The sequence below is a fragment of the Topomyia yanbarensis genome, chromosome 3, assembly GCF_030247195.1.
Source record: "Topomyia yanbarensis strain Yona2022 chromosome 3, ASM3024719v1, whole genome shotgun sequence".
NCBI classification, from domain to species: Eukaryota; Metazoa; Arthropoda; class Insecta; order Diptera; family Culicidae; genus Topomyia; species Topomyia yanbarensis.
This window is the reverse complement of record NC_080672.1, coordinates 275650337-275671915: the sequence shown is the minus strand read 5'-3', so window position 1 is coordinate 275671915 and position 21579 is coordinate 275650337. Positions and strand designations below refer to the sequence as shown.

Genomic DNA, 21579 nt, shown 5'->3' with positions numbered 1-21579 from the left:
AATTATAAGAAAGCATTAGATTTCTTGTCAACGATCTGATTCTATTTCAGTTTTTGTACGAAAATGAGAACTACGATAAGCCATTCTTTTGTACATACTTTAAGGCATCAATGTTCACAGTTTACTTGGTGTTCCTGGGGCTTATTGCGCCATGGAAGGAGAGCTGCAATCGGAACGGGAACTATGCGGTACGTTTCTATCTGGGAACTTATGTAGGATGTTGTAACGCATTAAAGTTATTTTTCAGTTGATGGAAGCCACAGAAGAGGATGATAATTTCTACGGAAATGGAGCCTCAAGTTTGGTAAGTGTCTGATAGTTTTAAGAATATTTGAAAGTAACTTGGGAGGCTTGGTTTAGCTAGAATAATGAAATGTTGAATCGAGTGTTTTAATGTTGATGAGTGATCAACAGTACCTTGAAGATATCGAGGTAGGATTCAGGTCTCATAAACCAATCGTTATACGTTCGAGCCTAGAGCATGAATGATTATTTGAGGCAGTAGGATTGTTGTACTGGTGTTGTAATATAGGGTAGTTGACGGTAGGAGTAAGTTAGCGGAGTACGTTTATATTAGACATATGGCGCTGTAATTCGTTATGTACCGTCATAGGGGGTTACTTTCCTTTTTGTACATTACACTCAAGAACTACGATCATGCAACTTCAACTGTTTGTTGTTTTACATATGTCAGAAGTACTTCCAACGACAGTGAAAAGAACTTTTGGAAAATCAAGATTGAACATGAGAAATCAACTATTACGATTTTCGTCATATCGATACAAACACTAATGAAGGCTGTAGCCGAAATACGTATCTGTGATATGAAAATGCATTTTTGTATTTGCATAAAAAATAGTGGCAGTAAACAGAAGAAAATATAAAAAGTGTTTAATATAACATTCCGCTAAGTCGCTCAAAAACAGTGCTTTTCTAAAGTGTTATTGTTAAGGATTATGCTCGTTATTTATGTGTGAATGCAAATGAATGTCGTGCTCGTAAAAACAAAAAGTGCGTATCACACATCCAGTAACCTTTTTTTGGAGAGTCAATAAATCTTACAGCGAAAAACAGCAGGCCGAGATAAAACGCTGTCCAATATATACTTTTTCATTGAAGTCTACCCTAATAAAAATATTATACACGAACATTAACCCATATAGTCTTACGATTCCACATATTGTTAGGATGATACCCTGAACAGGTCGTTTGGCTCTTGAATGATAAGATGTTTATTAGGATATGCATTAAACAACCCTGTTTTAGTATTTTTGAATTGTGTTCGGAATGCAAAGGCATTTCAGACAAAAATACAAATGGGACTGTTATATATAAGGGGCAAGTCAGTTCATTCATCTTTGATCTGATATCCATTTCCATTATACATAGGACCTTTTTTGTTTGTTATGGTTTCAACCATAATAAACAAAAAAATATTTTTTTGCCTGCACTGCAGAACTATTCCCCGCTGCCCTTTCTGTCATTCCACAACCACAGATAACAGACGTTTAGACATTCGTTATCGAGCACTCAGTCGAGATAGAAGTCTTTTGTCATCGGTCCGTACACTCTATAGCGACAATAGTGTTAATCCGCGTTCAAGGTTATTTACACACTCTGCGCCTAGTTGAGGTTTCAGTATTTTTTCCCTTCTTTTGTGTTTCTGTTTCTGAGTACCGTTAGCCGGTCAGTGAAGTGAAACAGTGTTCTTCTAGTAAGCCGTCTGGATACCGTTACATACACAAGCTAAGTATTAGTTTTCGTTTCCCCTTCTTGGTTGTCTTAATAACGTGCACTGGGCAATAGGCCCGTGCAACAATGACTTCCCCTGACGGCGGTTCATCTCAAGGTGAGATGGACGTCGAAATAAAATCGGCTCCCCGGCTCAAGGTATATCCGAGCTCGGCCACCGGGCCATTTGTGATCTTCTTTCGGACCAAAGAAAAAAAGTGTTTGAATCTGTTGCAGATTTCTCGAGTTCTGACGGATCGGTATTCGGCCGTGACAGAAATATCGAAAATTCGGCCTGATAAGCTTCGGGTGGTGGTTAACAGTTCAACTCAGGCAAACGATATTGCTGGATACGAGCCCTTTACGAGGGAGTACAGGGTGTATATTCCAGCTAGCAGGGTTGAAGTCAGTGGGGTCGTTTCCTATTCGAGTCTGAATTGCGAGGACCTGCTAAAATATGGGACTGGCTGTTTCAAAGACCCCATGCTTAAGCCAGTGAAGATACTGGAATGCAAACGTTTGCATTCAGCATCAGTCGCAGCTGACGGGAAGAAAACATACGTCAACTCAGACTCTTATCGGGTGACCTTCGCCGGCTCTGCCCTGCCTAATTACCTCCTTTTTGACAAGGTTCGTCTACCTGTTCGCCTCTTTGTGCCGCGGGTCATGAACTGTACTAATTGCAAACAATTGGGACACACAGCCTCCCATTGTAGCAATAAAGCCCGCTGTGGGAAATGCGGTTGGAATCATGCGGATGATTCCTGTGGTAGAGATGTCGAAAAGTGCCTCTACTGTGGGGGAAACCCACATGATCTCCCTTCATGTCCCGCGTACAAACAGCGCGAGGAAAATCTTAAGCGTTCCCTTCAGGGACGCTCTAAGCGATCTTTTGCAGAAATGCTTAAGATAGCTACGCCACCTGTCTCTACGAACATCTTTACCAACTTGTCTACTGACGAAGGCGACTGTGATGAACCCCAGGAGGGAACATCTTCTGCTGTGCCTAGAAGTAGTAGAAAAAGGAAGAACATTTCCTCTTCCAAGCTTCGTCGTAAAGGCCAGAAGGTGTCTCTTCATGGTCCCCCTAAAATAACTACTCAAGGAAGTACTGGTGCAAAACCGAAGCAAGTCGCTCCCGGTCTCAGTAACCTGAGCTCAGAAAAGGAGTTCCCAGCACTTCCAGGAACATCAAAAACCCCAAGTGTTCCCATATCTCAGCCAGAGAAAGAAAACAGTGCTGGCTTAATAAATTTCTCTGACATTGTGGACCGTATTCTTACAGCGTTAAACATTTCTGACCCCCTTAAAAGTATCTTGATAAGCTTTCTCCCCGCAGTAAAAACATTCTTGATGCAGTTCACTGCGAAATGGCCCCTCCTTTCAGCGATTGTATCCTTCGATGGCTAATTCATCGAACGAGGTCAAGGATTTAATCACTGTTCTACAGTGGAATTGCAGAAGCATTATCCCGAAAATCGATTCGTTTAAAATCTTACTAAATAATTTGAAATGCGATGCATTTGCCCTATGCGAGACATGGCTCACTTCAGAAATAACCCTACACTTCCACGATTTTAATATTATTCGCTTGGATCGAGAAGACTCTTACGGAGGAGTACTTTTGGGGATCAAAAAGTGCTATTCTTTCAATCGGATCGACCTCCCCTCGACACCAGGCATTGAAGTTGTCGCTTGCCAAACCAGAATTAAAGGCAAAGAACTTTGCATTGCTTCCACCTACATCCCCCCTAGAGCCTCAGTTAGCCACCGACGGCTTTGCGATATTGCGGAACTCCTCCCCGCACCGAGGCTAGTTTTAGGTGACTTTAACTCCCACGGCACGGCATGCGGTTGCCTTCATGACGATAATCGATCTACCCTACTCCATGAGCTTTGCGACAACTTCAATATGACTATTTTGAATACGGGTGAAATGACACGGATTCCTGTCCCTCCAGCGCGACCGAGCGCCTTAGATCTGTCCCTCTGCTCGACATCGCTGCGGTTAGATTGCATGTGGAAGGTAGTCTCTGATCCCCACGGCAGCGACCATCTGCCAATCGTAATTAATATTGCTAACGGTTCAGGGCCACCGAATACAATCAATGTTTCGTATGACCTCACACGAAATATTGATTGGAAGAGCTACGCGTCCGCGATATCCGAAAAAGTAGAATCGACACAAGAGCTTCCTCCGGAGGAAGAGTACGGGTTCCTGGCTGGCTTGATTCTCGATACCGCGATTCAAGCTCAGACTAAACGCGTACCAGACGCGAATTCACGCGGGCGTCCTCCCAATCCATGGTGGGACAAAGAGTGCTCAGACGTGTACGCGGAGAAGGCCGCTGCGTATAAGACCTTCCGGGACGACGGGCTGCCAGCTAGCTACCGACAGTACGCGATGGCGGAAACGCGCATGAAGAGTTTGATAAAAGCCAAAAAACGTAGCTACTGGCGCCGGTTCGTCGACGGACTAACGAGAGAAACATCGATGAGCACTCTTTGGAGTACGGCCCGGCGCTTACGAAACCGAAACAGTACCAATGAGAGCGTGGAATATTCAAACCGTTGGATATTCGATTTTGCCAAGAAGGTTTGTCCGGATTCCGCCCCGGCACAGAAGATCTACCGCGCCGCGTCCCCTCACAATAACGCGAACGAAACACCGTTTTCGATGGTGGAGTTCTCACTTGCTCTCTTATCATGTAACAATAAAGCCCCAGGGCCAGACAGAATCAAATTTAACTTGTTAAAGAATCTGCCAGACTCTGCCAAGAGACGCTTATTGAATTTATTTAATAAGTTTCTTGAGGGTAATATTGTCCCTCATGACTGGAGGCAAGTGAAGGTCATCGCCATTCAAAAACCAGGAAAACCAGCCTCCGACCACAACTCGTATCGATCGATTGCTATGCTGTCCTGTATCCGAAAGTTGTTCGAGAAAATGATCTTGTTTCGCCTCGATAATTGGGTTGAAGCAAATGGCTTACTGTCAGATACACAATTTGGTTTCCGCAAAGGCAAAGGGACGAACGATTGTCTTGCGTTGCTCTCAACAGAAATTCAAATGGCTTATGCTAGCAAAGAGCAGATGGCATCAGTTTTCCTAGATATAAAGGGGGCTTTTGACTCAGTTTCTATCAAAATTCTTTCTGAGAAGCTGCACCAGCATGGTCTTTCACCGACTCTAAACAACTTTTTGCTAAACTTGCTGTCTGAAAAACATATGCATTTTTCGCATGGTGATTTATCGACATCACGAATTAGCTACATGGGTCTTCCCCAGGGCTGATGTCTAAGCCCCCTTCTCTATAACTTTTACGTGAATGACATTGACGAATGTCTTGTCAATTCCTGCACGCTAAGGCAGCTTGCAGATGACGGTGTGGTCTCTATTACAGGTCCCAAAGCCGTCGATCTGCAAGGACCATTGCAAGATACTTTGGACAATTTGTCTGCTTGGGCCCTCCAGCTAGGTATCGAGTTCTCCGCGGAGAAAACTGAGCTAGTCGTATTTTCAAGGAAGCGTGAACCAGCGCAACTACAGCTTCAATTAATGGGTCAAACTATTGCTCAGGTTTCAACCTTCAAATATCTCGGGGTCTGGTTCGACTCTAAAGGAACCTGGGGATGTCACATTAGGTATCTGAAACAGAAGTGCCAGCAAAGGATCAACTTTCTCCGTACAATAACCGGAACATGGTGGGGTGCCCACCCAGGAGACCTGATCAGGCTGTACCAAACAACAATATTGTCGGTGATGGAGTACGGGAGTTTCTGTTTCCGCTCCGCTGCGAACATACATTTCATCAAACTAGAGCGAATCCAATATTGTTGTTTGCGTATTGCTTTGGGTTGTATGCACTCGACACATACGATGAGTTTAGAAGTGCTGGCGGGCGTCCTTCCGCTGAAAAATCGATTTTGGGAACTCTCCTATCGATTGCTCATCCGATGCGATATCTTGAACCCGTTAGTAATTGCAAATTTCGAAAGGCTTATCGAGCTCAATTCTCAAACCCGATTTATGTCCTTGTACTTCGATTACATGGCACAAAATATCAATCCTTCTTCATACTATCCCAACCGTGTCAATCTCTTTCATGCTTCTGATTCAACTGTTTTCTTTGACACATCCATGAAAGACGAGATTCGTGGAATCCCGGATCACATACGCCCGCAAGTGATCCCAAGCATCTTTCATAGTAAATTTCGAGAAGTCGACTGCAACAAGATGTTTTACACCGACGGGTCAAGCCTCGACGGCTCCACTGGCTTCGGTATATTCAATCAAAACCTCACCGCCTCATTCAAACTCAATGATCCTGCTTCAGTTTACGTCGCAGAACTTGCTGCTATTCAGTATACCCTTGGGATCATTGATACTTTGCCCACCGATCATTACTTTATTGTCTCGGATAGCCTCAGCTCAATCGAGGCTCTCCGTTCAATGAAACCTAGAAAGCACATACCATATTTTCTGGGGAAAATCTGGGAGCGCCTGCGTGCTTTGTCTGTAAGATCGTACAAGATTACCTTAGTTTGGGTTCCCTCGCATTGCTCCATTCCAGGTAATGAAGACTCTTTAGCTAAGGCGGGCGCTTTACAAGGTGACATATATGAAAGACCAATTAGCTTCAGCGAATTTTTCAGTATTACTCATCAGAGAACCCTCGAAAGTTGGCAAACATCATGGAGCAATGGTGAACTGGGAAGGTGGCTACATTCGATAATCCCTAAGGTATCGACGAAACCTTGGTTCAGAGGGATGGATGTGGGTCGGGATTTCATTCGCGTGATGTCTCGGCTCATGTCCAATCACTACACGCTGGACGCACATCTCCGGCGTATTGGGCTCGTGGATAGCGGTATCTGCGCTTGTGGCAACGGTTATCACGAAATCGAACATGTTGTCTGGGCATGTGCCGAGTACTGTTCTGCCAGATCTCAACTATTCGATTCCCTTCGGGCCCGAGGAAGATCACCCAATGTCCCGGTTCGAGATGTACTAGCAAGCCGCGATATTCTCTACATGTCCCTTATATACACGTTCCTCAAAACCATCAATATCCAAATTTAAATGCCCCTATCTTTTCTCTTATCATTCCCAGAAGTGCCCTCTTCCGCCTACCGTACCCCAACGATGGTTTGATACGACTCCAAGACGAGACAAAACATCTGTCGAATGAACCAACAACACGAGATCTACAGTACAACATCACACGCGCAGCGCGGTGTATTCCCGATCCGTATCTGAGCCGTACTACGAAATCGTCTGGAGGAACCCCTGCCGGCTCGAGGAAAACCGCCCGGCGTCCCAATACTTGATACATCCGTTCGAATCTGTAATCCTGGCCGTTGATTCCTGATGCCGGAAACTGAAGTTTATATCCCCCCCCCCGTTCAGTCTTGTCCACCCTCTCTCCCATGTCTCTGATACACAGATGTATGTCTTCACCCCCTTCTCCCCTTGAATATCTTCCCAAAACTTATGTGCCCCCTATCTTCTAGTGTTAGTTGATCAATCCATTCGAATCTGTAATCCTGGCCGTTAATTCCTGATGCCGGAAATTGAAAGTTTATATCTCACCCCCCCCCCCCCCCCTTCAGCCTTGTCCACCCACCCTCCCATGTCTCTGATACACAGATGTATGACTTCACCCCCTTCTCCCCTTGAATATCTTCCCAAAATTTATGTGCCCCCCTATCTTCTAGTTTTAGTTGAACAATATTTAATCTCGTTAAGAAATGCGCAACAGTACCACTACTTTAAAATAGTCCTAATTAATTCCCCTTAATCTTGAACCACTCTTTCTAGTTATCTCTAGTTAATAAGCTTGTAAAATGTTCCGCTTAGTTAATAATTATTTTTTCTACAATCTCCCTTCTAAAAATCATAAAGTGAATTACTATACAAAGAACACACAAATGACCCGTCCCCCAAATCTTACGAATATTATACTATACCCTCTTTTATATGTATAAGTTAGCTGTAGTTTTTTTTAGTTTTATTATATAAAACAAAATAATATTGAAATGTGTATCCCACTAGTTTTAAGAAATTCAAAATGTAAAACAATGAAAAAATGGCACCTTTAAGCTAACGCATACGTGCCTTATCAAATAAACAAATTGAAAAAAAAAACAGACGTTTAGGCTCGATTTGAATCGTGTGTAAATACCCGCTACTGAGATTCCGAATGAATCAGACGTCTGAAACACGTTTGGCAAACGTTTGTAGATGGCGCAATAATCGATGCAATGCAGTTAGAGTGCAGCTGTCAAACACGTATAGCAAACAGTTGCGCAGATGGCAATAGTGAAACACGGATTTCCAACGTTTATCAATGTGAAAGTTTACACAGCTTTTTGAAGAAATTTTGTTCTAGCCTAACCGTCTGTTATCTGTGCCACAACTAATTGTTTCAATACACATAGTTTAAATACTTCTAGAAACGATAACGTATTTATATTTTTGCACTATTGAAACTACACTACTCAACTTGCAAATTATCGATCACAGCTTTTTTCAAAACTGTCAATCACAAAATATGAGTAAATTTTAGATTAAATAATCAGATTGTGTAATATAGACTCGAGTAAAGTTTGGCGTAAAGTGACCCCATTTTTAGATAAAATGGACTTATAGTTACCAATTAGTTACCAAACAATCAAAAATACGGGCAAAAAGTACGAACACCAATAATTGCATTATATTGCCAGGTTGATTATACGTAATCTAAATCCTCTTAACTAATTATTTGATTAGTATAACACACTTTTCCAAGTGGATTTAATGTCATTTTTCATTGTAAAACAGTGGGGCAGTGAATTGCATTGGTATTGCATTTTCTAGCAGAAGTGAGAATGAAACACGTCTAATGGCCTACTTTTCTGCTAGAAAATGCAACACCAGTGCAACCCCATAAGTTACATTGTTCTTGCGTATATTTTATGTTTCAGTTTCATCGCTTGCCATGATTACTTGGAAGCATTCTTTTTGACCTATACCCCAATTTTATATTTGTGTTGCAAATAATACTATGTTTTACTTTTGTCCAAATATAACCTAAAATTTGAACTAGAATTATTCTTTAAATTTGGTATAAAGTAGCCCACGTGGCTTACAGTTACAAATGACAGTACTTTAAATAATGGAAAAAACACATTTCCCATTGTCACTATGCTGCACTACATTTTGTTTGGTAGAAAGTGTTTTCGAACGTAATAAGTAAATTACATCTACAATCAAAACTTTTTTTTACATTTTGTTATAAAAAGTGGTGTTGATAAGTTGGTGGTGACGCACACGGTGCATGATGGGGGTGGTGGTTACAGTTTTAAAACTGTTATCAATATTTTCTTAAACTAATAGTTCACTTTTTGGTCTTTTGACTTAAGTGCCAATGCCTTATTTAGGACTGGTGGTGTCCAACAGAGAAAAACGATCGGAAATGGTGAGCGAATCTAAGCAATCATGTGGAAAAAATTCCCCCCAGAGGCGAGATTCGAACTCGCAACCTTTGAGACTCCGGCCCAATGCACTAACCCTTATGCTATCCCTGGGTATGGTGACATCCCAGAAAGATCATATGATTATCCCACTGGCGACGGTGATCGTACCCTGCCTGCAAAGCGAGAATCACACACAACGGCAGCTGAACATCCCAACACATTTGATCTATTTAATTTCCCCGCTAGATACCAAGGCCTGGGTTTTTATTATCGTCTTATGTCTAATTTTTAGTTCATTACCTACCATACCTAGGGATAGAATAAGGGTTAGTGCATTGGGCCGGAGTCTCAAAGGTTGCGAGTTAGAATTTCGCCTCTGGGGGGAATTTTTTTCACATGATTGCTTAGCTTCACTCACCGTTTCCGATCATTTTTCCCTGTTGGATACCACCAGTCCTAAATATTTTCTCTCTGGAATTCTCTCCACTGCAAGTCAATCTTCTTGTTGCGTATTTCGTCAACACACAGAAAAATATTAGTAAAAGTAACAGTGTTCCGCTCTTAGCAAAAAACAACCAACGCCTACTGTTAGATTGAAAGTATAACTATTAAATTAATCAGAATAATAATCAAAATAAAAGTTTTTCATTTAAGCTATTACAGAATAGTAATCAAAATAAAATAAATTTTCAAACTGAGAGTATGTCTTGGTTGTTTTGATAAGCGTTGCGTTGCGTTGCGAAGCACGGTGCTATTCGTAGATTGCATACTAACGATTACCATGTTGCCTATAGGTAGTTCAACTCATCTTGCTTGTGAGATAAATGATCGGGAATGAACTTTATCTCTTTTGAGTTCAGTAAACCAATAGCATGAGAATCGTCATTGCCGGCCACGACCATCTTCACCGATACTTAGGATAAGGTAGGAAATGTTGGTGTAATACCTACTTAAAGAAGGCCCCCGACTCAGCGACGCTTCCATAGGTATTACGGAGTTGGATTGAGGGGTAGGTACAGGTCTAGGATTCGCCACAAGCAGGCAATGCGACCTCGAAAAGAGCTTGTTTTTTAGCGGTGGGATGATTAGTCTCTGAGTACACGTATACTCAGAGCAAAAATATGTAGTTATGTTTTTCTTGTATTTAAACACTGGGTAGCCGGCCACCGAGAGTGATTTACTTGTTCCCTAAACTGCAGCAATTAAAACTCCAAACAGCCGGCCGTAGGAGTATTGCTGAAACTGTGAGCTAGCCTGATATCTATAATCGTTTGAGAATAGTAGGACCACGAGATAAGAGTATTTTTAACACTTTTCAATCAAACCGCCACTAAGTTTTCGTATATCGAGTCATAATACCCGTGACAACAACCCATATACACGTATATACAAGTACATACACATACATACATATATATACATATATACATATATACATATATATACATATATACATATATATACATATATACATATATATACATATATACATATATATATATATACATATATATATATATATATATATATATATATATATATATATATATATATATATATATATATATATATATATATATATATATATATATATATATATATATATATATATATATATATATATATATATATATATATATATATATATATATATATATATATATATATATATATATATAAGTTACCGAAGTGTGGACTTCGAAGACGTTTTTAAAAACTAAACTGCTCGATTGAACGATTAAACACGGACTGACTATCTTTATTCAAATAATTCATGCAAAGGCCTCAGTCTGCTAAAAGCCCTAGACTCAGCTAATTTTGGGTGCACAAAGTATGCACGAAACTTGCTGCGCTGGACGTCCGGCGATATGGGTCGACGTCGGCAGGTTACACTGGTTTACTGTTTCCAAGCCGTCGCCGGCTGGTGCAATTAATGCTGATGTCGAGAACTTCGAACTTAGCGCGTGGAGCGTGGTTGCTTCTAAATGTTGTCTCGCGGGATCATTTGTAACTATTCCCCTGCGAAGATCCGGAAGTCCCTTTCCGGATGAGATCCTGTTGAATTGAAATGTAGGGGTTTTGATGCAGAAGACGATGATGAGAACAATCGTGATTATAGTTGTGAAGGAATAGCTTCCGAGTAGCGTCCAGAACTTAAAGCTGGTTGTATTGTTGTAGATAGACATGTGCTAGCTTTCTACGATTCTGCAAAGTCTCGTTACTGATGAATTTCAGGTCATGGTGTTCCCGTGGTTTCCAATTGACCATTACGTTATGGTATGCTCTTTGTATGATGATTGCTTCCGTTGTAATCTCTTCGCTTCTAAACTGTTGATTGTTGAAACATACTGTATAGTTTGAAAACTCGACAAGGAAATTTCCTTGCAGTGTACGATTGTCAATTTGTACTTAGCGTTTGGTTCTTTGCATTTGTTATAAGTAGCATGTTATCGTTTACCAATGTCTGAAACGTTTCGTTTGTGAAAGTGGAATTGCATTCCGATTGCTTCCCGAAAATAATACTTTTAATACAGTTATCGTTGATTTGTCTTAGATGAGTTTGTTTTTGTACGAAATCTCCTGGTTTGTCGATGGTAAAGATGATATTTTCGTAGATGATCACATTATTTGGGTAACTAGAGATAATTTGGTTGTTGATTGCTAGGGGATATACCCTTGCTAAAGTAGAAGTTGTGTTTTCGAGATAAGGAACGTGCAGAATATACAGTAACATTTGATTATTGATAGCTATTTTTGGTACAACAAATTGTAATGCCTCGTCGGGAAATTGGACGGTTATTCCCTGGTCCTGTAACATTGTTTTGATGATAACCATTTCCCGGATTGAGAGAATCTTCTGGCTTGTTAATGATGTTCTGGAGAATGTAATTGCTTCTAGTATGTCTTCTAGGATTTGATTGATGGTGTTAATATTAAGTATGATGGTGAGTATATCAAGATCCTCCACAATGGATTTTTCTTGATTAATTTTGAATGCGATTTCGTTGATGGAGTTAGTGAGTAGTTGTAATTTTTCATTCACGTGATTGTTGACTGAGATTTGCGAGTTGTTTTCGTCGATTAGATTATTCATCGTTGAGTTAATGATACGCAGGTCATGTGCATCTGGTGAACCAGCTACCCATTTCCACGTTGTCCCGAGGACGTCCCAGCGTTTAGCCCGATGGTTTGGTAGAGGTGTTCAACCGTATAAATTTGTATATAATTTCTTGATCCTAAATTTAGCTATATCTCCTAAAGGCTTATTTCCAGCCGTCCTGTTGTAAACAGCGGTTGTAAGTGCTTCGGCTGCTTCCTCCATCATAGTTAAATTGAGAGGGTGAACTATCTTCATCGTACCAACTTGAATTTTACAATCGTGTTGTTTAAGCAAAAGAAGAGGGTCTTCAAATAAATTTCGGATGGTGAGATATTCTGAGTTTACCAAGTTGACTAGTGTTATTAGGGTAGCAAGGGATAGCAGTATGATGAGAGCGTTTGTTGGTTCGTCCTAGGGTTTTGATCCTGATCCTTTTTGAACCACGTTGGTTTTACTTTTAATGGATTTTCACTCTCCCCTAGCACTTAGACTGCGCCAGTTACCGAAGTGTGGACTTCGAAGACGTTTTTAAAAACTAAACTGCTCGATTGAACGATTAAACACGGACTGACTATCTTTATTCAAATAATTCATACAAAGGCCTCAGTCTGCTAAAAGCCCTAGACTCAGCTAATTTTGGGTGCACAAAGTATGCACGAAGCTTGCTGCGCTGGACGTCCGGCGATATGGGTCGACGTCGGCAGGTTACACTGGTTTACTGTTTCCAAGCACATACATACATATACACATATACACAGGGGAGTGGGCGTAGCGTATTGGTAAATCGATTGCCTTGTACGCAGCGCACCTGGGTTCGAGTCCCGACCCCGCACATAGGGTTAGAAATTTTTCCTAAGAGATTTTTCTAACCCGAAGAGGCGAATGACCTTAAGGTTAAAACCTCTATAATTGAAATAAAAAAAAAAAAAAAAAAACATATACACACACATGCTCATACATATAGACACATATATACCCATAAGCAGTCAAAAACAAAACTCTCTCGGTCCAACTCTTTGGAACACACAAATGAGATGTTCGAATTTCCACGGCTATGGCACCACTGTCATATTTGGTACTCCTTTCCTTGGTCCATTCTTCAGAATAGCACTACCACCAATTCAAATAAGTGAAGATTGACGTCTGCGTGAGTTCCTCTATCTTGCCATATTCCACTAACCTTCAAGATTTTTCAACTAGTACACTCACACAATCTTCGAACAGCCACCATCTTGATTTGGTTTCACTTTCGCAGTAGACACGTTTACAATTTTATCAGTTTTCCATAAGAATAAAAATGAAGCCTCTTCCGGTGCAAAACGATAAAAGTGTGTTTCTTCGAAAAGATGTTGGTGTGACAATTTTACGGATACAGGCCATACCTGGCGATGGCAATTGCCTCTATGGTAGTCTGGTCCATCAGATCTTGCGGATACACCCTTCAGATTGTGCGTTTGTTAGTGAGACGTCACGAATGCGTGCAGTCATCGTTGCCCACCTTCACAGACATCTAGACCGTTTTCACCATTATCTGCTGCCTTACGCTGCGGATTATATTCAGGCTGGCTTCCCTGCTGTCGAGGAGCGTCTTGACATGTTTCTGGATTTATTGGCTCAGAACGGATTTTGGGGTGGAGAAGAAAGTACATATTTCTGCTGCTGCCGAGGTGTTTAATGTGCGCGTTACTGTATGGAATGAGCTGACCCATCAGTCCCATAACTACCCACACGACGACCGCGGAAATCTACAACCTGTAATGCTGTACTACACTGGGTCACACTCGTCTTGGTTGTTTTTGATAAGAGCGAAAAACTCTTACTTAACGCCAACATGTTTTATCTGAATATATATTTATTTATAATTTATTTTATATTTTAACTTCTGAAGTAATTTTATAACCATTTGTTTGCTTATTTCCTGGAGTACCGCCAACTTATCCGTACATTATTTATATCTTTATATCTATAAAAATGAAAACTTTTATAAAACCGTGAGGCTTGGTTAAAAATCGGGTTTTTTCATGCATCGTGATCTATTGTGAATGATCTACCTAAATCAAAGAGATAGAAAATGATTATTGAAATCGCCACCAACTAGCGCAGAGCTCTCCTACACTGTGTATTAGAGTGGCTCACCAATTGCCATTTTCTGTCATGACACTTTTTGAGTATCTTCTGTGATCCCTAGGGCATCGCATTTTTTTTATTTTGTAAACTCAAATTACCCCCTTTTATATTGCAACAAATGTCAAAGTAAGCTCAAATGCCAAATTCACATTACTTGGACAATTGTAGTTCGCTTCAAGTTTTTGACATTTGTATTATGTATTTGGCGATGAATGTAAAACCGTGACATTTTTTTCAAAAGGTGAAAATTTTTCCACAATCTGACCACAACTGCTTGGATTTGGAGTTCTAGGTCACTAACAGTCATTCAAAATCTCTTTGGCCACATTGGCCACCATTGACGGTTCCGGAAGCCCCGGCAGAAGTACCCAAATTAAGAATAGCAGTTTCATCGATTTCTCAGTGATGACTGAACCGATTTGACCAAACTTAGTCTCAAATAAATAGTTACGTCCCCAAAACTGTTATTAAATTTTATTTTGATCCGACTTTCAGTTGCAGAGTAACGGGTTGAGGAATGCGGTCACAGAGAAAACTCCTATTCAAACCGATACCGCGATGAACGCGAAACGGATTTTTTTATGCTAAAATAGGAGCCAGCCAAACATCTTGCATTTACTGTTCTAGGTTACTGACGGCCCATCGAAATCTTGTTGGCCACATTGACCACCATAGACGGTTCTGACAGTGCCCGGAAAAGTTGCCATCTTACAAAATTAAAAAACTCGCATTAGTTTCTCGGAGATGGTTGGGCCGATTTTCACAAACTTAGTCTCAAAAAAAAAGGTATATTATTCCTATATGCTGCTATGAAATTTCGTATGAATCGGTTTCATGGTTCCGGAAATATAGAATTAATCGTTCGGTCGCATAAGAATTTCCACATAAGCCCGAATTAAAATTTTTATTTCAAAGAATTTTCAGAATTCTCAGAAATCGAATTCGTATTTTTTATGCCAAATGTGCTTAAAATGCATGAAACGTTAAGATTTTATGTAATCCCAATTTATTTTTTTGAGAAAAATAGACTTTATGGGAGTGCTGATTTCGCACCTTTTTGTCTTTCCCATATAGAAAGGTTATGTAATCGGACGGAATCTCGAAATTTTTAACCGAGCCCCGCAAGGCCGTATCTTGTACTATTCGATTCAGTTCGTCGGAATCGCAAAATTTGTGTGTGTATATATGTGTGAATGAATGTGTGAGTATGTGTGTGGCAAATAATGCCACTCAATTTCCTCAGAGATGGCTGAAGAGATTTGCACAAAATTAGTTTCAAATGAACGGTATAAAGCAATCATGAGTTACTACTGAATTTTTAGTAGATCCGACTTCCAGTTTCGGAGTTACGGGTTGAAATCACACAGCAAATTTCTTTATAAACTGGTAACACCATGGTGTCCGAATTGTGTAATACATATTCAAATAGATTCAACATTACTTGGATTTGCGGGTCTAGATCACTAATGACCAAGTAAAGTATCTTTGACTACATTGGCTACGCCAAGTTGCTAAGATAATATCACACTTATTTTACAGCGAACTCTTAACCGATTTTTAGAAATTTCATATGAGAGATGGAATGGAAATATTATCCATTCGGGAGTTACCGGTTGGTTATTGCGGTCACATAGGGATTTCTCATATCAACCGGTGCAATCCTAATACCTCATAAGTTTAAAATCTATTGAAATTACTAATTAAATTACTTCGATTCGCTGGTCTAGATCACTGATGGTGAATCAAAGGTTCTTAAAGAATAAATTGTCCACTATAGATAATTCAGGAAGTCCAGGGTTCCGGACATATTCCAGAACTAAAGCCATTTAGGTGACGACTGAACCAATTTTTACTAACCTAGTCGCAAATGTAAGGTATAATATAAAGTTGGCTATTGTATTCCCCATCCACCCTCCCCCTTTTTTCTCTCCACGTATCCCAAACTTTCACCCCCCCCCCCCACCTCACACCAACCTAGAACCCGCATTCCATTTACCCACTCGTATACAAAAATATGTCCCTAGATCTGCTTATAGGAGACATTGGGGGTCAATGGGTCAATTGGGAAGAATTGGAGGCTGCCGCGGTAATCACGATAGTATTGGGAACTTGTGATGGCATCATCACAGTTCCTCGATGGCGGACTGGTTAACACACCCAACTAGAGACTGGGAGATCGCAGGTTCGATTCCTGCTTGAGGACCTATCTTTTCTCGGTGTTTCCAATAAAAAGGCGAATTTTCACCGTTTCTTCATTCTCACCATTCCGGTCATTCTTTCTCTGTCTGTTTTCCAGTGGACACGTTCATAAAAAATCCTTAAGAAAACAAAAAAAAACAAAGACACACATCAAAACAAAGGAATGTATGTTAGGTTTTTCCAAACGCATCCTCCTCTCCAATTATATATAGCCCTCACAACCCCCCCCCCTCCACACCGCATATCGGAATATGTTAATATGAAGACACCATTGAACTCACGCTGATTAAGCTAGTTAAATATGCTATTTTTGTTTGTTTCAAGTGTGTCAGCGTCGACATGTTGTTCATCAGGTTCGTGGCAGCTGTGCACTCATATATACCAATTGTAATAAGATAATAATGTAATAATTTCCACAATGTTATATTGAACGAAACCTGCTATTAAATCTTTGCTTTGATAAATGAGAAAGGCACAATTGCACCACTAGGTGGATTAAAACATGTTTTTTTTAAATTTCCAGAGCGATTCATCCTTTGTTCCTATCAAAACGGAAGCTCAGGTGTCTGGCACCGAGAGTGATGATTCCAGCATACGTAGCGTTCGGTTCAGCAAGGTAGCCGAAGTTCGCGAGATGTCTCCCCATGAGGCAACAGAGGCGCTCATGTCACGACTCTCGTATGCTGCCAGTTTGCGTGTGCGACGCCAGAAAACACACCACAAAACTGCACGAACGGCACTAATGTTTTCGATTCTGGTAAATAAAATAAATAACTCCAATCGAGTGCGAGATTAATGTTCTATTATTTCTAATTTCAGTGGTTTATTGCAAACTACATGTTTCAGCTAGCATTAGAACCAAGTGAAACGGCCATGGTGACGTTGCTGAGTTCCACTTCCAGCTTTTTCACGCTGATTTTGGCCGCAATGTTTCCATCGTCATGTGGCGATAAGCTCACCGTGTCGAAAATATTCGCTGTGCTGTTCAGTATCGCAGGGGCTGTAAGGTTAAATTATTACGTAAAATGGTTCATCGTCTAAAAATATACATTTTTCTTGTAGGTCATGGTTTCAGTCTCAGAGATCAATGAACCCAAGATGTCCCGAGGAATCGTATTGGCAATAACGAGCGCGTTCTTCTATGCCTCGTATTTGGTGCTAGTCAAGCGGAAGAGTGACACCGAGGAAAAGATAAATATTCCATTATTCTTCGGTTTTGTTGGAATGTGGAATCTTTTACTGCTGTGGCCACTACTTTTCGTACTTAATTTTTCTCAGCTGGAAGTATTCGAACTACCTACGCGGAAGCAGTTTTTGGTACTGTTTCTGAACGGGCTTATCGGAACTGTGCTATCCGAAGCCCTGTGGTTGTGGTAAGTGTATAGCCGATAACTCCAATCGCGTTGGTAACAGGTGTGCTCAATCTGTTATGTTCTTAGGGGATGTTTCCTCACTTCGTCACTCATCGGCACGGTTGCAATCTCGCTACAAATTCCGATGGCGATGCTGTTCGACATGGTTCTGCATGGGAAGACTTACCCACTGATGTTCTATCTCGGCTCGTTGCCGATGTTTCTGTCGCTGGTGTTTGTAGCCTTCCTGGTGAAGTTTGATGACTCGGATCCCCTGCTCAAGTTTTTCAAGATGATTTACCGACGGATTCGACACTGTCGGAAAGCGAACATTGTACGAATTCCTGACCTAGAGGAACAGCATGAGTCGTTGATTGACGATAGCCACGAAAACTAGCCGGAGGAGCCGGTTTGTTTGGAGTCATTCCAGTGAACGTTATGTACAGTTCGAAGTGGGGTAGGTATGTAAATGTCTTTCCATAATGGATAGAGTGACAATAGGAATTGCAGAAGCCGTCTGTGTTTTAGTTTTTTTTATGTTCTGATGATACTGTTATTGTTTTAGACGTATTAAGTTAAGTGAAATATTGATGGCTTTCGAACAATTAAATTGAGAGGCATATTCACGATTTGTTTTCTTTTCTATAGACTGTTGATTTTCATACCCTTTTGGATAACAGAACAAATATCTTCGTTGATTATTATAACACTTCTAACTGGTTTTGTTTGATACACCGTCCGCGTTTTGGAAAAAAGCAATGCCGTACAAACTGTTAGCCCTCAATTGCATTTACATTTACATAGTTTTGCAACTTAGTACAAACTATTCTTCGGAATTCTCTATTGCCCAGTATGAGAAAGCAAACGGCATACAAAAATTACTTTTTTTTTCGGAACATAATTGAATCGAAAGGTGATTGGCTCTACAAGCCTTATGACAAATGAACTTGTTCGGTTGTTTCTGGTTTACTCACAAGAAGTTTTAAGTTTGTATGTGATATATATGAAAAGCCGGTAATGAAAAAAATGAAGGCAGTAAATTATGCTACTATCATCTTGTGCATCCCAAAATTCTTAGACGAATATTTGAAGGAGTAAGGATCAACATCACCGAAGACTGTGAATGGATCCGATTTTGTAGTAAAAGACTTCTAATTGAAACTTGTATAATGTAAAGTTATATATCTTTCTTGCGCATGCTCAGAATGTAATATTTTTAAAATTCTTTTGACCCTCGAAGGTAACTCCGGCAACATCCAATCAATATGCACATTCAGCAAAGCTATTCGTAGTAAAATAAGATAGGCGCCCTTTAGTTCTGAGGCATGTAGAGTCACTGTGGGATTTTTCATTGAATTTTGAATTAAATTTCAGATTTCCATATATTACCCATGTAGCCTTGAACACTCTTGTGAGTGAACTAAACGTATCGTAAAAAGCTCATATTAGGCATATAGTTTGTGGAGCAAATCACCATTAGCAATATTCCGAAAAAAGGCATGAGCGTTGCTGAAAGCAGCAAGGTAATTCGAATATAGGCTAACATGTTTATAAAAATTGAAGGACGTCAAGCTTCAGGAAAGTTATCTCCCATTTCGGCCCGTTTAAAAAATTTTCGTCAAACGTTTCGAAAACGAATTACAGTTCCGCCAAAAAGTCTTTGCCCACCCACCAAATATGATAAATTGAACACAATATTTTTCAAATTGCTTGTTCAAAAAAATCAGTCACTAGATTTAGAATGGAGTTGTAGATTCATCAAAATGTTTAATTCTTATAAGGACATTTTAAAACATCGGCGTTTTTTGATAAATTATTGAAACATTGTCAGCCTCAGTAAGGAGCAGTAATATTCTGTGACAATGTGAAAAGATAAATCGTGGATGTAATCAAACGCACTACAGAAATCGTATCATCAAATTCCAATATTCTCCAGGAGTTTGTTTGCTAAATGTGGTTCACGTATATAAATAGGACCATTACCTTGCTATTAAACATGTACCTGTCGTCTGGATGATGAAATGCGATGATCAAACTAATTTGCATTCAACCATCGATCCATCATATTACAAACGTTTACTAGATCACCGACTTCAAACAGTCATCGAACTTCCTCTGCGTTTAACGAAAGGCACACTATTCTACTCTTTATTTAACCTGCGTCAACGTGCGGTTTAGATCTGAACTCCTCATATTTAGACTAATTGATTCATAAACACTTAGTAGTACAGTATTTTATTTACGTGGCCTTCGATTTAAATTCTTTCATGATCTTTTACACTGACTCAATTGTTCAAGGTGTGGCAACGCATTTTCTGGCGGTACTGTATTTGATTAGAGACTATCAGGCTACTTGCTTTCGTTGGTTTTTTTTAGGATCCTTGGCTTTCAGTTTCAATTGGTCTTAGATCTTAGAGATAAATGTAAAAAATAATTAAAAGAGCCTTTTCTTTATACACATAAGAACATCAAGTTGTCAGTGCTAGTTATTACTTTATATATGATATATGTACAAGTCTTAGATAGATATAGTTTAAGCACAAATGACGCATTTCAGAAATGTTTTCTTTGAAACTTAGTAACTAGGGTTTGATGTCTACAGCAAACATGATAACATAGGCAAATCTTAGCCCACAATTTAGGCACCATACGAGTATTCGAATACATCAAATGTATATTTTTGTGCAAAAGAAATTACCTATTCTCCTATAAATGTGTTTCCCTATCATTCCGTTGTCCAATTTCCTCAGTTGACTAAACTATTCCTATTGGCCATTGAAGTTCACTTATTACGATAAGCACTTATTCCCATACTTATGGTAATTATGTCTACAGTTCTCTAGGCAATACACTCGAAATGTATGCAACTGTCAGTACATATTGAGTAAAAAAGCAAGTTTAACCTATAGCACGTAGGAACTTCACATTATACACCCAGCCACATTCCTATTTAGGTTAGGTTCTCGAAAAAAGTCTTATTTGTGATAACCTAGGTATGATATACGGTAAATAGAGTATTATTCTAGCGAATAGATAATTTGGTTTTACCCGTGCTAGCGAGAGTTAACTTATACTCAAGAAACAAAAGCTGATGATGGCAAAAAGATCACCCAAAGTGTGTCTCTCACTGCAAAAGACTAATGATTCACGAACAATAATATAACAGAACCCGATTTGCAAATAGAGAATCTGAATTAAAAAAAAATCCACACAAGAACTTTCAGATCTTACACCAATAAGAAGCATTCGTTTTATTCTGTTTGAACTGAAGCATCCGAAAATACCCCGTTTGAGCGAGTAGAGTCTTCAAAGATTATTATTTGTTTTTCGTTGAGTAAATAGGTACCGTGGTTGTTTGCTTGTTGCTAGAGTGATAAAAGAACATGTCGTTGCACAAAAATCGTAGAAGACGAAGGTAAGCTCTACATTGTGAAGAACCCCAACACCTTACGACTTTTTTACAAAGTTCAAATTTGAATTCATTCGATAACGACAGGAAATTAATAGCATATTATTTTGAGCGAAATGCTTCGATGTCATATAAGTTTAACTAATGTCAAAAAATAAAATAAACAAATCACAGCGTAAGCAAGTCATGCTCGAAAAGACAAG

General features: G+C 39.8%; 1 protein-coding gene across 5 annotated transcripts in view; it reads left to right on the top strand.

The window, feature by feature from the left end:
* The window catches only part of LOC131688614 (solute carrier family 35 member F5), a 35078-nt gene extending 13869 nt beyond the window's left edge, over positions 1-21209 (top strand). For all 5 annotated transcript variants that reach the window (XM_058972981.1, XM_058972983.1, XM_058972985.1 and 2 more), the window contains 6 exons: positions 51-188; positions 248-304; positions 17139-17372; positions 17435-17617; positions 17678-17988; positions 18055-21209. In XM_058972981.1, coding sequence (XP_058828964.1) covers positions 51-188; positions 248-304; positions 17139-17372; positions 17435-17617; positions 17678-17988; positions 18055-18364 — 1233 coding nt within the window. In that variant the 3' untranslated portion in view covers positions 18365-21209. The remainder of the gene's footprint in view (positions 1-50; positions 189-247; positions 305-17138; positions 17373-17434; positions 17618-17677; positions 17989-18054) is intronic.
* Positions 21210-21579: the final 370 nt, after the last annotated feature.